Source organism: Artibeus jamaicensis, unplaced genomic scaffold (genome assembly GCF_021234435.1).
Source record: "Artibeus jamaicensis isolate MK-2021 breed Jamaican fruit bat unplaced genomic scaffold, CSHL_Jam_final contig_718, whole genome shotgun sequence".
Classification (NCBI taxonomy): domain Eukaryota; kingdom Metazoa; phylum Chordata; class Mammalia; order Chiroptera; family Phyllostomidae; genus Artibeus; species Artibeus jamaicensis.
The window spans coordinates 6,213,736-6,230,454 of NW_026521936.1; the positions used below are offsets into that span (position 1 = coordinate 6,213,736).

Below are 16,719 nucleotides of genomic sequence, written 5' to 3' on the forward strand. Positions count from 1 at the left end.
CTGAACTCCAGAGTGGTGGGTTGAAACCCTGGGACAGACAGATGAGCCCAAACGGTCGGAGGGCAGGTTTGCTATTTCTCTGCTTAGGGAAGACTGTGTTTAGAGTACCTCCTGAGGACAACAAAAAATAACGACCACGTGAAACTGAGCCCAGCGCCCATCCGTTTGTCCCCGAGCACCTGCCCATGGCCCTCCTTTCACAGGACAGCCGGGCTTCCTGGGGAGTGGAACACGCGTCGCTTTGCTTTGCTCTGCAGACCAGGAACTCAAAATGCAGAGCAGATAGAAACTTAAAAAAAAAAAAAAAAAAAAAGCCAAAACTTCAGGCTGGGAAAGGCCAACTGGAGGGTGCTCCCTGCAACCTCACCAGGGCGTTTGCTTGGGAAAAGCAAGCCATTTAGAGAAGCCTGGAGAGGTACTGAGAGGACCCGGGAAATCGGGAAGAGTTAGGGGAAGACCACGTGGTCTTTTCTTCTCACGGTTTGGACCTTGCTCCCAGGGCTCATGCTTCTGAGGAAGAGCTTCCCGGGCCCACGTGCACCCTGTCCAGGGAGCGGCCGGCTCCCCTCATCCTGGGGACACGGGGAGTGGTGAGAACGAGGACGACGATGGCAAGAGCAGCAACCTGGCCCCACAGTCGGCTCCGCCAACGGATGTGAGCCAACACCACTTCCTCCAGACTCCCCTCCACTGCTTATTTGCGAGTCGAGTGATGTCGAAGACCAAGCAGGAGCTTCGCAGGCCGGCGTGGCCTGAACACTGTCCTCTGACTGTCTCGTCCTGAGTGAGAATCCTACCCCCACCCCTCAGGCTGTCACCAGCAGACTCAATGTTTACAATGCTTTTGTAATTGAGAAACACAACAAAGCCGAATGGAGAACACACCCGGGCACTCTAAAGCAAACGGGTTTTCAAGGCTTCTGCTGGGCAGGGCTCTGGTGGCGACTCCACTTCCCTTGGTGAGAGACGGGGCCCGAGCGTCCCTTGGACGCGCACAGAAAGGCACCTCTTCACACAGGTGACTCAGGAGGTCGGGGAGCTAACTTCACTGATTGGAAGCCCCTGTCCCTGTGCTTGTTTTACAGTTTGGGTTTGTGTTGATAGAAGGGTCTTCAGCAGAAACCGAGTGCCCCCACCACACTACCTGCGGTCAGCGAATGGTCAGCCTAGTGTGGGGCGACGGGGGTGAGCGGTCTGTGCACGGAGGGCAGAGAGCCGCTCAGACAGAGCCCCAGGGCCCGAGCTCACGTGGCCTGTCAATCCGCTGTGACTTCCACTCACTTTTACCCCATGGATTTACAGGAAATCAGTGAGGAGGGCTCCCAACTGCAGCCGGACGGAGAACGTCAAAGCCCCACACGCTCTGCCCCAGCAACATGTTAATCAGTAACTCGCAGGGCAAGGGATTCCGTCCTCACCACCTGCTCTTAGGAAGTGGGAGGAAGGCCGATGGGCCCTGGCTGGGCGTGGGGGGAGGGGACTGCAGTGGGGAGGAGGGGAAAAGCTCTTTGATGGCCGTGATGGCCGCGGCAGCCGCAATGGCAGCACCTGCCGGCTCCCGGCGAAGCTCGAGTTCCAAGTGAACGACATTTTTGTCAGAATCCACAGATCTGATCGAACATCTTAAAAATTAAGGTTGTGTGAACATGGGTGAAGTATAAAGATGAACGCTTAGAAGCAATGAAAATAACGGTGGGAATGCCATGTTTTCCTTCTTCGGACAACTGTTAATATTCAAATTTAGAGCGAAGGCGGCTCGCTGGGCGTGGCCAGCAGAGCCCTGGGCCTCCTGCGGATTGGGGAGAGCTGCGGGATCACCGGGTCCTGCTTCCGTGCTGGTTTCACTCACGTACTAGTTCACCCGCCTGGTTTTACCAAGTGTCTCCTGTGTGCCAGGGGCTGCGGGACCCGCCCTCCCCAGCCGAGCTCTGCGTCTGAGGACCGGTGCGTACAGGTGGGAACTGTGATTGGGACAGATGGCCTCACACGGCTGCATCAGAGAGAAGACGCTGTGGTGCCAGTGCCAAAGGGACCGGGGACAGGGGATTGCGCAGCACCTCTGGACAGATGGGGAGGGGCTCCCAGTGCAGAGGAGGGTGGGGCCTACAGGGGAGTGGGGGCAAGGGCTGGGCGGGACAGGGGCCACAGCTCTTGGGGACAATAGTCGTGCTTGTTGGGGACTCTCACGGTTTTTAAAAAAATCATTTGCATTATTGGGCCCTGCATGGTGGTTCAGTTGGTTGGACCATCGCCCCCCTCAAGGGTTGCAGGTTCGATCCCTGGTTCAGGGTGGGTGGGCGCAGGAGGTAACCGATCTGTTTCTCTCTCATATGATGTTTCTCTCTCTACCTTTCACTCTGAAATCAGTAAACACATCCTCGGGTGCGGATTAAAAAGTTACAGGACCGGGGTAACACTGGTTAATAACACCCTGTACACGCAGGGGCAGCTTTACTATGGACACCCGCACACTCTGTTGTGCGCTCACCTCCCGAGTCCAGTCGCCTGTAAGGGGGGCTCCGTTTAAGAGCGAAGGGAGGCTGCGGGGAGTTTTAAGCCAAAGAGGCAGGTGATGATCAAGACACTTATATTTTAAAAGGTCACTGGCCCCAGGCGGGATCGATGGCACCGGCTGGGACCATCCCCACAAAGCCCAGCAGCCGAGGTCGGGGGACAGAGTGGAGCTGAGGGGAGGGGGTTCATTTATACGTAATCAGCTCCCCTGTCATCCGGCCTGCTCCCCCCGCATGCGCCTCCACTGCTGCAGCCCTTCAGTTTGCAGACATCCCGCGGTCGCCCCAACTCCTGCCCCACACAAGCACAGTGAGGAGCCATCTCAACCGTGCCCAGTTCCCCGCGGAGGGCAGAGTCTGCGTGGACACTGTGGACACTGGTAAAGCACGCTGTGCGGCCTCACTCAGGCCAGCAGCTTTTGTTAGGTGGCCCGAGCGCTCAGACACGCGGTCACTGTCATCTGAGCCACCGTGCAAAATCTCACAGGAGGTAAGTTTGCCCCAAGTGCCGTGGAAAACTAACAGCAGCAGCTTGACCCTGAACAACAGAGGCGGCCGGGGGCGCTGTCATAGACTCGTACGCGGATAAGGCAGCTGGAAATGTGGGGTGGGCGAGCGTCCGAGCGTCCACAGTGAGCACACGGCCTGTCGGGAGCGCAGTCCTGGCGGCTCACGGCCCGCTGGGGGGGGCCCGGCCTGCACTAGCCCTGCACCCCGCCCGGCCTGGGCAGGGAGTCACCACAAGGTCACAGCTGGGTCCCAGGGACGCGTGAGGAGCCCAGGCTGCAGGAGGCTCCGTGTGCTGAGGCACAATTAGACGGAAACCGACCAGACATCATGCTTGAGAGGACAAAAATTAGAAAAATTTTTTCAATCCTTGTCTGAGGATATGTTTTATTGATTTTTTTAAGAGAGAGAGAGGAAGGGGGAGAGAGAAGCATCGTTTTGAAAGAGAAACATGGATTGGCTGCCCCAACGGGGGATGGAACTCCAAACCCAGTCCCTGACCAGGAATTGAACCTGCAACCTTTTGGTGCACGAGACAACATTTCAACCAACTGAGCTACCTGGCCAGGGCTTAAATTTTTATATATTGATTTTTATAGAGACAGAGAGAAGGGAGGGGAGGGGTGAGAGAGAGTCACTGATTTATTGTTGCACCTACTTCTGTACCCATTGGTTGGGTCTTGTATGGACCCTGACCGGGGATCGAACCTGCCACCTTGGTATAATACATCGGGACGACCTCCAACCAATTGAGCTACTTGGCCAGGGCAGAAAACAAGACTTTTTAAAAGCGAAAGGGGGTATTTGCATTGTATTATTACCACCTCATCGAGTGCCATGTGGTGGGAACTCAAAACCTGGGGAGGACCCAGGGCAGAGCCCCAGACCCAGCCACGGCACCAGCAGCCCGCGGCCCCAGCCAGCTGTGGCCTGGAACATACACGCACTGTCCCTAGATGTGCCCAACCCTCCCAGGTCAAGCTTCCGAAGCTTCTAGAAACCAGGACGTTGCCTCGCCCCTGTTCACAGTGACATGACGCTCTAACCAGAGGCAGCTGTAACTTGGCATTTAGTCCCCACCCTCAACGCCGTGGGAAAAATCAGGACAAAGAAGTAAATGAAAGCTGCGCTTCGAGGCACTCCCCAAACGCCCCCTGGGTCTCTCCACTGTCGGATGAACGGAGAGCCCAGCACAGCCCAGGTGGTCGGTAACTATCTGTGTGTCCTCTGTGTCCAACATAAGGGTTAAGGTGGCCGTCAGGGCCACTGGAGACACAGGTGACAAACTGTCACGTCAGTGACACCACGTGGAACCTTTTTGGACAAATGGATACCAGGGCTTCATTTAGCGGTTTTCTTTAACAATATTTGTTAACATCCTCACCCGAGGATATATTTACTGATTTTGAGAGAGAGAGGGAAATGTCGATCAGTTGTCTCTCAAACATGCCACAATCGGGGGTCACACCTGCAACCTGGGACCCAGAGAACCCACGGGAATTTGGTTTCCGGGGCGATGCTGCAAGCCAGGGAGCCACCCGGCCACGGCTACTGTCCAGCCTTAAACAAGTGCCCAGAAGAGGCAGAAGGCAGATTTCTATGCCAATAAGCAAATTTGAACTTCCTCTGGAATATTCCTGCGCATCCATCCACACTTTTCTTCAGCCTTGGCCGTCAGACTCCGTCGCCTATTCCTGCGCATCCATCCACACTTTTCTTCAGCCTTGGCCGTCAGACTCCGTCGCCTCCGCTGGCTTCCTGGGAATCCACACGGCCCACTCCCGGGACGCAGAGCAGCCCCGGAGCCCATAAAATATTCATTCCCTTTCGGGGATATTTGCGCCCTGCCGGCGAACGTGGACACATTCGTACGGAGGATCAGAAAATGGCCGTTTTAATGGCAAACGCTCTCTCCAAACCTCTCTTTCCACTACGCATTTTCTTCAGAGTTATTTTCATTAGGAAGATGAACAATTTCCGCATTAGCTGCTAATCCCCTTTCATTTAAAAGTCTGCTGATAAAATTCTTTGCTTGTCATTCAAAGAGCGGGGAATAATTATAGACTGGAGGCTTCCATCCCGGCTTCATTAATGGCAAATTGCGCGGACGTCGGCAGCATAAGTCAGCTTTGATCCATCTCAAAACGCAATCTCCATAGCTTCCCCGGGCTACGTACAATTAATTATACAGTTAATAAGGGAAATATGTTAATGAAAGGACCACCGGTCACCCGACCACCTGCCTTCAGCCAGCACGTTTTGTAACAGGGCCCACAGACAATGAAGAGCCCATGGTTACTGACAAGGTGGCAATTTTACTTCTTTTTTTAAAAAATTATTTATTTATTTTTAGAGAGAAGGGAAAGGAAGGAGAGAGGGAAAGGAACATCGATGTGTGGTTGCTTCTCACACGCCCCCCACTGGGGACCCCGCCTACAGCCCAGGCCTGTGCCCTGACTGGGAATCGAACCCGTGACCCTTTGGTTCATAGGCTGGCCCTCCATTCATTGAACCACAGCAGCCAGGGCAGGTGGCAGTTTTGAGTATCAGTCTGCAGCTACGTCAGTTAGTGCAAGTCTGAAGGAAACTGCATTGGGTTTTGTGACATTTCACCTGACCTCTGCCTTTTGAAAGTTCAAGCCACCCCCGGCACCTAAACTCCTGAACTGGCCGAGTCTCGATCAGAATGTTGTTGTGCGTGAGGTGTTCAGGTGCAGCCAGTGACACAGTCGTCCGCACAGACGAGACACAGCGGGGAGCCACGCGGAAGATGAGGAGGTAAAGCCAATCCTCTCTGTGGGCTGACCAGCGCCCCCTGCTGCCCGCACCGTCTCCCTGTCCCTCTGTGCTCGGCAGTAACGAACCCTCTTGCTCCACTGGTCTTGTGGAGTTGCTCACTAACTTCCAGCACAGAAGCTACTGCTGACCTTTATGGGGAAAGTGACCGTTTCCGAGACTCTGATGTGGAAGAGACGCCCGATGGGATGGGTGTGACTGGCCAGAGCTCCGTTTCCATCGACTTTTCATAGATTATCTTTGCACACATTTGTTGTGCAGCCAATTTTATTAATATCAATTCATGCAGTGTCCCTATTCGAGGGGAAAGTAGGAATTTGATTCTGGCCTCAACCACCTGAAGCCAGAGTGCCTCAGAAAGGGCTTTGGTGTGCAGCCACCTTGGACTCCAGGGAGTGGACAGGAAAGACTGGGGTGCAGCAGGGAGGGTCGTGGGAGTGCAGCCCCAAAGCACCAAACCCTTGTCTCTAAGACATCAACAAATTCCGGGAGAAAAATACAACCCCCCCCACCAAGGAAGAGCAGCTGTCCCTCCCACCCCGGCGGTGGAGGGCCTGGTGGGGCAGGTGAAATTTGACGTTGTATGTGTACCACTGATTCGTGTGTTAACCAGCCATCCGCCCACCCCTCCCCCACAGACTGTCACCCACCAAATTTGACCAGTCGATCCCCAGCCACCATCACGGGAACAGATTCTCTCAAAATTCCCAACACCTTCGCCGTCCCTATATGACAGGAGAGGCCCAGGGAAGACACTTTCCTCTTGGTGACGATGACGCCAGGCCTTCTAACCGGGAAGCTTTCAGGGGAAGGCAAGGGGCGGGCGGTTGCCCGGCAACACAGGCAGCTTCTCGCTATTGTCAAGCGGGGATCTTTTCTTAGCAGCAGCCTTTTATGTTCCGGGCGGCGACGTGCTCATTATGATTTTCTGATGAAGTTTTTAGGGGGAATAAAGAATTCCCGCGAGTGTGGTGAGGTTACCTAGGACAGCGGCGTAGACGGGCATTTTCTCTCGCGAATCCCGATGGGAAACGCTGGCTGCCAAACACATTAGAAAATATTTGCAGAAATTCTAAAAGCGCTCACTGGAATTAGAGTAGGTTGGTTTTTAATTTCCTGAAACCGGCGGGCTGTGTGCTCACGAGCAGTAAGGCGAGAATGGGGGTGGGGGAACGTCGCGGACACTGGAGGAGCTCCCACAAGACTCAGAAATGTGTCTTCTCTCTGCCAACAGACTTGGTGAGAGGGGAGGAAGTTCAGAGGTCGGAGCTTGTGTTCCCAGACCTTCCTGTCAGCAGCAAAACAGCGAAAATGCCCGTGGAGCCCTGGCTGGTATGGCTCAGCGGGTTAGGCGTCACACGGAAAAGCAACGGTGGCCGGTTCAATTCCGTCAGGGCACAGGCCTGGGTGGCCGGCCAGGTCCCTGGTTGCAGCACGTACAAGAGGCAGCCGATCAATGTTTCTCTCTCACACTGATGTTTCTCTCCCTGTCCTACTCCCTCCCTTCCCTTCCTTCTAAAATGAATAAGTAAAATGTTTTAATAAATGCCAGTGGCGAAAGGAAAAACTTGGATTTGAGTGCCAGCCACAGTAACCAAGGGCTTGCCGGCGAACCTCCCTCCTTCAGTTGCTTTGAAATGAGGCTGATGTAGAACATGAACCTCACTTTGAAGTTGAGCTTGAAAGGAGGGGAGAGAGCTGATCCATCAAAACTATTTTCACCTCTGAGGGTGAAAAGTTAGAGATAAGACAAGCACGTATTTTTCTTCATTTTCATCACTTTTCTTCGTTCTCCAGTCAGTTACGTGGTGGACTGCCCAAATGACAGGCCCCCATGTTTCTGAGGGTTGATGGGTGATGGGGGGGACCACGGATCATCGTGCCCTGGGCTCCTCTGGGCTGGCCCCATGCAGCCACAGAGCCCGGAGCCTGCCCCTCCCCACTGGGGCCTTCACTGTCACTGAAATCTCATGCCACCTGGAATTTCTCCACCTCCACTGGCTGTCAGCATGTAGGGTCCACTCAGTTGCCCACCTGCCTGCTGACCGGAGCTCACTTTGGACACCCAGGTGTGCGGGTGGCTCCTGAAGTGAGGTAAGCCCCTGACGCAGGCAGAATGGGGGGAGGGGCCAGCTGCGTGAGGTCGCTGCCTGGCCCTTTTTGAGGTCTGCAGCCACCTGTGAGGGTCTTTGTTTTACTGCGCAGGACCCAAAGTTGGCTCTGAGATGTGCTCCTTGAGGTTGTATGGAGTGGACTTATGTTCCCAGAGACGTGAAGAATGTCGTGACCTGAAGATGCACAGATCCTCGGGGGCGGGGTGAGGCCTTGGCCTTCGCTGGCCATTCCGGAGGTGGGAGCTGGGTGTGGGACCTCACTTACAACAGATGACCATGCTCTTGGTGGAAGAGTCGGTGGGGGACACGGCAAAGCAAATCCATCTCCACACGCACTCAAACAGGAAGTGCCTGGATCGCCCCACGCCCTCTGGTGGAGGAGAACCAGGCACCTGGGGGGAGGCTGGCGTACTTTATGAACCATCTGCTCTTTTCTGGAATTGACAGAAGACAGGAATCTTCCTGTTCGGAAATCACCGGGAGATGGGGGCCAAAATAAAAACAAAATCAGTCCAGCACGCGGCCCAGGGACATCCCGGAACAAGCGGCGGGATTCAGAAGGCAACAGCAGGAGACAGGCTTCACGAGAGTGGGGGCATGGAAGACGAGAATGCAGCATTTTTATAGGGAACAGAGAAGAGGAACCAGAATTTGATTCTCGGCTAATCTGTTATGAGTGTGAGGATGGATTGAAGACATTCTCAGACAAAGGCGGGGCACTTTCTGATGGAAAGGAGGACATACAGGGTCTGGCAGAAGTCACACCTGCGTGAGTGTGGTCAGTGGGGTAAGAATACGGGGGTAATAATTTATAGCTTTAATGTGAACGCTTCACCTAAAATGTCACACGGTATGATATTGTTACGTTACAGAATTACGCACTTATGATTTTGTAATAAGAGAGTTTGTGGTAAAAAGGGCACTATTGGTGCTGGACCCTGTATGTCAGGAGAAAAATTTTTCACTCCAAATGAAGAATTGGGAAGTGAGGAGAAGTGAAGGAAAAGGGAAACTCCTGTTAGAACGAGAGTTGACGTGAATGAGTGCCGACTTCACGAACGGTCAACTTAAAGGTTTAGAACAAGGGAACCCAGAACCCTGCTCAGCAGCAACCTGTGGGTCGGAGGGAGGCAGCGGAGGCCAGAGGCTGGGTCCTGGGTTTACCCGGGAACCGGGCAGAGATGTTCACCTCAGTCTCGTTAGAGATCTCATTGCTGAAATCGTCTGCGTGCTTATTTAACTGCTGAGCGAGGGGGAAAGAGGAAGTAAGACAGCTCAGCCTTCGCAGCACAAGTCGGGAGACAACACAGACTGTCACACGGGCGTGTCTCCCACGCAATGCGAGGGGATGTGGGCCACATGGTGGAGAACTCTGGTCACGGGAAATGTGGTTTTGAAAAGACGGCGGATTCTCGCCTGGCTGGTGTGGCTCAGTGGGCTGAGCACCGGCCTGCGAACCAAAGGGTCACGGGTTGGATTCCCAGTCAGAGCATATGTCTGGGGTGTGGGCCAGGTCCCCAGTAGGAGGTGCGTGAGAGATGACCACGCATCGATGTTTCTCTCCCTCTTTCTCCTTCCCTTTTACCTCTCTCTAAAAATAAAATGGATAAATAACTTTTTTAAAGAAAGGAAAATATGCCAGATTTAGGGCTCGGACTCCAGACTTGCTCGCTTTATAGACTGCTGGACAGATGCCTCCTTTGAGGGTGAGGGTGGAGGGGCGGGGCCCGGCTGCTCCCCGATCGATCGCTGTGTGCAGGCAGGCAGAGGCCCCGCACAGGCAGTGCCTCACGGAAGTGACTGGGCCTCTGCAGAGTGTGAGGAGCCGTGAGCAGCAGGAGGCGGGTGCTGGCTGGCTCCCTCCGGAGCGCCTTTCAGTGGCAGGTGTGACCAGGCCTTGGGGACAGTTGCCGGGGGAGAAAGTTGGTGGATGGGAAAGGGTCTGGAGGGACTCAGCAGGCTCCAGAAAAGCTGCCGGAGCCTTGGGCATTATGGTCTGTGCCCCGGGTTAGGCTCCTGGCCGCGGATGTGAGAAGTGAGGTCGGGTTCACCTGTGTGGCTCCCACCAACCGCCCACGCTGGTTCCTGGGTGATTCTCATGCCGGCACTTTCCCGTCACCCTGACTCGGTTGTCCTGGCCCCACCTTCCTGCTCTGGAGGTTCAGTGCAGCCCTGGGCCCCCGACATGAACCCATGTGACGTGGCGAGTGAAAGCTTCGCTCGGCCGCCCGCGGCAGAAAGACACCGCCTGCTCCATGACACGTGGGGCTGGGCATCTCCTTTGAGGCGCGTGGGGAGTTTCACTGCCAGGAGGAGGCCCCTGGTGCAAAGGTCGGGCGGCGAGAAGCGGCCTCGGGGGAGCAGGGGGTGGACACCTGGGCCGGGCCCTGTGTCTGGCAGAGCAGGTGGCGTGGCGATGGGAACTTGCATGCTCCTGGCCCGGCGTTAGCGTGGGTGCAGGCCGGGAGGAGGCCGTGGCGCTAACCCTTCAGGGGCCTGTCACCCTTGTGGTGACGATGGAGGTCAGCCATCTCCGAGCAGGGCCAGCGAGGGCGGGTGAGGAAGTGGTAACGCCGTCTTCTCAGACAGACGAGGGGCTGGGTTTCCAGGACAGGGAACCTCGGGGAAGGGCAGGCCCCCCGACAGACATGCTTTGGCACCACGGTGACTCACCACCCCTGGGAAGAGGCCGGCACACTTCTGCGAGGAGCAGAGCTGGCCGGGCGGCCGACTCACGCTGTGGGTAAGAGTAAACACGCACCAGCCAGGCCAGGCCAGTGGGAGAGCACGCGGCCCAGGGGTGGGTGGGATCCAGGCGCAAGTGTGGAGATGGGAAGGCCCCTAAGTGAGACTCGGGCCGATGGGCCCATGCTGTGGAGCGGCTGCGCGTCCTGTGGTGGGAGGTGTGCGGGTCTGAGGTGGTCCTGAGCCAGCGTCCCCGTCTCCCGGGACCACCCTGCTCCACCCCGAGGGCCTGCTAGGCCCTCTGCTGTGTCAGTGTGGTCCCCTGAGACAGCGGGTGCCTCCGGCACTGCTCCGCCCCGTGGTGGCCTCCTCGCCTAGCCTCCCCGTCTGCACTGGTGGAACGGCCTCAGCGTGGCTCCTGTTCACCGATTCCTGGGAGAGCGGCCGCCACACGAGTGCTCACTGACGCTCAGGGTCTCCTCAGTGTCACGCATTCCAGGAGGGAAGGGCATTCTCACCGTCCACGGGGGTGAAGGTGCCGGGCTTTCAGCCCCGAGACCTCAGTGCCTCCAGGCCTCGTCCACCTGCCGGGGGCTCCTGGAACAGGGTCACGACGCCCCTGCCTGCGGTTACCTGGTGCTCTGCCTGGCTGCCAGGAGGACGGCCCAGCTCCATCGGGCTGGTGTCATCAGTGGTTCTGTTGCCTGTGCAGGGTCTGTGCCCGCTTGTCACCCAGGCACAGCCTCGCTGGCTGCCTGGCCCCTTTCCAAGGGAGGAGAGTTCATTTCCAGGTCCTGTTACCACAGCTTTCTGGCACGGACGCACGGCACATGACTGACCATACCTGCACCAGGACAGGGTGAAGAAGGGCCCCTTGCCAGGCCCGCCCCTGACAGGGCGCTCTGGGAAGTCGGGTAACCTCCTCCGCCCCTTACTCCTGTAAAAACGCCTCTGTCCTTAGCTACGGAAACATCCCCATGTCACACACTGGTGACAGGCTTTGGCGACGGCTGCATTTTCCAGGCTTGGCCACCCCCCGCCCCCCCTGCTGAGGGGGCCCTGCCCCCGTCGTCCCAGCGAGAGCAGCTTTGCTGGTGATTCCATCACATCTTCAGGGTAAACGGCTGGCCTGCACGATGCTCCAGGCAGCAGCTGGACAGTGTGGGTCACCTGCTGGTCTGAGTCCCCAGCGTGTAGCTCAGGGAAGGTGCCTCATTGGCTGGCTGGTCACCACAGGGCTTCAGATTGCTGTGAATTATCATCTTCAGGGTCTTAATGCATCAGGTGGCCAGGAGGTTGGATGTAACTGGGGCCTCGTCCACGCGCATGGGCCCCGGTTCCAGAGCCTGAGAGATGGGCTGTTTCACGCGTGTCAAGAGGGTGAGAAGTTTGACAAGTTTTGCAACGATGTTACATGGGGCCCACGTTCCAGGGAAAAGGCCGGGTGGAGAGCGGTGGGGGGGACGCAGCCCCTGAACCTGTATGCAAGGTGGACGGAGGGCAGACAGTCAGGACTCCCGAGTGAGGGCGAACCCTCGAGGCCCGGCACTCACTCCAGTCTGTGTGGCTGCAGCCACCGGCCATGACCTCCCGCCTTTGGCCCATGGGGATGTGTCTTCCGACCTCCCACTCACACAAAGCACAGGCTGGAGAGGAAGACCCTCGGGTCAGCACGCAGGGCATCCAGGGAACGGCAAGTGCACACTTCATGGCTACATCACGGCCCGGGGAAACGCCGCGTCAGACTTTCAGTGCTGGTGACCTCCGGCGGTGGCACCTGGGGCGAGGTCTGCAATGCTGTGACCATGCAGGGGCTCACCACTGCCGTGTTTTACACGCTTCCTTGGAGATTTAACTACCGCCTTTGCTTTCCCGGTATGAGCTCCAAAGTGCACTTTTATGTGAAAAACATGTTTCCACATCCTGCCTGGATCTGAGACACCATCAGACTGTACCCCAGGACCTGGCTGATGTGGCTCAGTGGACTGAGCACTGGCCTGTGAACTGAAAGGTCGCCAGTTCCATTCCCAGCTGGGGCACGTGCCTGGGCTGCCCGTTAGGTTCCCAGTAGGGGGCGCTTGAGAGGCAACCGCACATGGATGTTTCTCTCCTGTCTTTCTCCCTCTGTTCCCCTCTCTAAAATTTTTGTAAAGACCTGTAACTTGTGTCTTGAAATGTAAAAACACCAGGAGACAACAGAAGCTCTCTGGATGCACCTGCCCCCTGAGCCAACTTGTGGGATGCACATGTTTGTCCCCGACTCAGAGTCTCACTCAATGTCTGAACTGGTTGAGTCTCCTCTTCTCAAAGGGATGGATGTGGTTGAAATGATGGCGTTGTTTCGCTATCCAGCCAACGATGTGACATCAGGAGGAGCGTGACAAGCAGGTGGCCTTGTCATGGGTGTCCTCCTGCCCAGGGTGGCCCAATGACTGGGAATGGAGGGCAAACCTGTGCTGTCCCATCCTAGGTTCTCCCAGGCTGTCCGTCTGCATCTGGTCCGGAAGGGTCTGACGTGACACACTTCCTGCCCCTTGGACTCGGGCACCAGAAGGCTGATGGCCCTGGGGCATCCCAGCCCCACTGGGGTCCCCGGGGCGACCTGGACTCCATCTCAGGGCTCTGCAGTCAGACTTCAGAACGAAAACATGGTTTCCTGGCTGCTCCAGGCTGAAGGTCTTTGTCCCCCAATTCATAGGTTGAGACCTAACCCCTGAGTGACGGCATCTGATGGGGGGCCCTTTGGGGTGATTCTGTTGTGGGGTGCAGCCTTACCATAGGATTGGCACCCCAAGAAAGGGACCCACAGAGCCCCTTACCCCTCCCACCATGGGAGTGCAGTGGGAAGGCGCGCCCTCTGGATTCCGGCTCTGCTGGCGCCTGGACCCTGGGCTGCCGGTCCCCCAGGACAGTGAGACCCTAATGTCCACGGTTGTGTTTTGGCAGCCAGACAAACCGTGGCCCTGGTGGGTCAGTTTCAGTCCACCGTCTGTGCTGCTTTCAAACCGGTCAGGGAAGCTCGTGCAGAGAGTGAACTTTGGAGCAACACAGCCACCTACAGCCTCCACACCAAGTTCTGGGGAAGGGGGAGCCAGGGGGGGTCCCCCAACTGGGAGGGTATGTTCCCAGCCAGGGCACATGCCTGGGTTGCAGGCCAGTTCCCAGCAGGGGACACATGAGAAGCAACCACACATTAATATTTCTCTCCTCTTCTTCCTTTCCCCTCTAAAGATAAACAAAACAAAACAAAACAAAACAAAACAAAACAAAACAAAACAAAACAAAACAAAACAAAACTCGGACGCAGAGACGCAGCAAGGCCGGTGGGGTGGATGGGAGCAGGCTGCTCTGTGCCAAGGCCCACTGCCGCCAGGCCTCTCCCTGGGGCTGGCTCCCTGCCTTCGTCCACCCAGCGTCACTGTGAGCTGTACACACAGCGCGCGAGCGACACGGATTTACCCAGACAGCGCTGAACAGACACGGGGGAGGGGTCAGCACCGTCTCCGAGTCAGAGATAAAGGAAAGCGGGGTGCACTGTGGGTGCTGATCCACGTCCTCCCGGCCTCTGACCCCGGCAGAACCTCCCCGATCAGGGGGTCGGGGTGGCACTCGGGGCAGGAGAATGGGTGGCCCCAGGTGCACGCTGGCCATTCGCGCTTGGGGACGCAGCGGCAGAACCCTGACTTCGGGGCCAGGCCCAGGTTCCGTCACTGAGCCATTGCTGTTGTCAGCGACAGGCTGTGCAGCGGCCGTTCGTGGGCGTGGGGGCGGGGCAGCAGTGCGGCTGCGCAGGTGCAGGCTTGGGCGCGGGCCTTACCAGGACCATGTGGCCGGTGGAGATGTCCATGTTGGGTGGCACGGGCTCCTCGGACCAGGATGAGGTGCTGCTCCGCGCGGACGGGCTGGGCAGCGGCCCGTCGCTGAGCTGGGAGGACACGCTGTTGACGCGGGAGGCACGGGGGGCCTCTGGGCGGTCAGACGTGCGCACGGCCATGCGCTGCCGGCACAGCTCCTGGAAGACAGGGGGCACGGGGGTCAGCGCCGGCCCTCCCTTGGCCTCCGGCTCCTTGGCCCCTACCTGCTCAACCCCAGAGTCCCCGTGCGGGCGGGCGATTCGCCCTGCGGCCTGACACACAGATACAAAGGCCCGACACACTGGTCCGGACTCTGCGGTCACACGCAGGGCGGCTCGGAGTGCGCCCCCTGCTGGCCTAGTTCTGCACCTTCCCTGTCCTGCTCGAACAGGCTGTGGAGTGGGGGAGGGGTTCGCACTGTTACTGAAATCCGGGAACTGGCACCACACTCGGGGTGTTCAGGCAAATACCCCTTTTTTGTTCTTCCATTTCCCCCCAAATAACGCCCGCACAGGAGACAACGCACGGAAGCTTATGTGGGAGGAAAGCAGGTAGTTGATGGAAGGGTTTGCTTCTCTGACAAGACACCCAAAGGCAACAGGTCTGGCCTTGAGGAGCGGTCACGGGGTGCTACGGTCAGGTCCCTGAGTGTCCTCGGCCTCGTCCACCAGTGGCACTCACACCTGCCGTGGCCGGGGCACGTGGCCCTGAGCCCTGTCCTGCAGGGCCTGGGGACGCACCCTACACCGCCCCTCCGCCCGGCTCCAGCAGCTGCTTGCGGAGGATGACTCTGGGCCTCCGGGGACAGAGGGCAGGAGGTGATGACCTTGTACAGAGGGCAGGTGTCTGCGGCCAGAGGGAAAACCGGGAGAAATGAAGCCCGCCACACTCTGCTGCCTCCCTGCCCACACCCGAGGGCTCGGGGCTCACAGAGGCCGTTCCACAAGCAGTGTGTGTGTGAAGAGTCTGCCCAGGCTCTCAGGAGCCTCAGAGACGCAAACGTGGAGGCCCAGACACAGCGGTGACTTCAGTGCGGAGAGGGACACTAGAGACCACCTGCCTATCTCGTACTTTTCCCTGCTGGAAGAGGACGTTGCCTGGCCTGCGGGGGGCCCTGAGGGGTCGGGCCCTTTGGGCAGCTGTCACATGCAGGTAAGAGGGGCCTCAGCCCAGCTGGGTGGCTCCGTGGGTTGGAGCGTTGTCCTGTGCACCAAAAGTTTGTGGGTTTGGTTCCTGGTCAGGGTGCGTATGGCAGGCAGCCGATCAATGTCTCTCTCAAATCCATAAAATGTATCTTCGTGTGAAGATTAGAAAAACGCTGTTGCTCTGCTGAGATGGATGCTTCATTCCCCAGGGACTGCCCTTCCATCTCTTGTGGTAAACGACTTGGGGTCTTGAGATCCTGCAGGCCCCTCCCCCGGAGCAGCCTCAGTGAGGACAATGCATGTCCTCCTGGGAGGTGGGCGTGGGAGCCCTCGCTGTCACAGGAGAAGGAAACCTGTGGTTGGGGCGGAGAGAACTGGCCGGAGGCAGCCTCAGGTCTGCTCCACCCACAGGGTGGGTGGTGAACTTGGCCGTGCCCCCGGTAGGTGTCCCGGGAGAGGGGGGCACCCACTCAGGCACAGCGAGCTGGGTCCTCATGCTGGGCCAGGCACCCAGCGAGTCCCTGGTTTGCAGACAGGAGCAGAGGACCCTAGGAGTCCCAGCCTGGGGAAGTTGGGACCCGGTCAGGCCCCGCCTCCTGCCCCCGAGGGCTCTGAGGGCCAGGTTGAACCCTGATGGATGACCCTCATTTTCAGCAAGGAGAATCCCCCCACCAGGGACAGGGTTTGTGACAGTCCCCTGGATGTAATCGCTCAGTCATGAGCAACTCCAACCTCTGAAACTGGTACCCCATGATTTAAAGACACTGAATGCCATCTTGTTTGCCAGGAGAGGGAAACTGCCAGGCCTGCACCTGGTAGGCACGGACTCCCCGCCATGGAAACACAGACGCCAGCCCTGTGGCCCTCGGGCCTGCTGCCGGCACACACACACCGAGCCAGCACCGCTGCCGGGCACCGGCCGTCCCTGCCCCTGCCTCCGGGGCAGCACCCCTCTCAGTATTTGGTGCCCCATCTGCTCCAGCTGAGGCAGCCCACACTGCCAGACTAAGAAAACGGGGCGCCCCCCACATGGGGTCCCTCCGCCACCGTGTCTGTGCAGCCGCCTGCCTCCCTGCTGTGCACCCAGCTGGCCCTGGGCTCTCTC

At 57.7% G+C, this 16,719-nt stretch overlaps 1 protein-coding gene across 1 annotated transcript in view; it reads right to left on the reverse strand.

Annotated features, from left to right (window-relative positions):
• PTPRN2 (protein tyrosine phosphatase receptor type N2) overlaps nucleotides 1-16,719 on the reverse strand; it is a 383,390-nt gene that overhangs the window by 42,575 nt on the left and 324,096 nt on the right. The window contains exon 14 of the mRNA XM_037131929.2: nucleotides 14,433-14,627. Within this exon, the coding sequence (XP_036987824.2) occupies nucleotides 14,433-14,627 (195 nt within the window). The remainder of the gene's footprint in view (nucleotides 1-14,432; nucleotides 14,628-16,719) is intronic.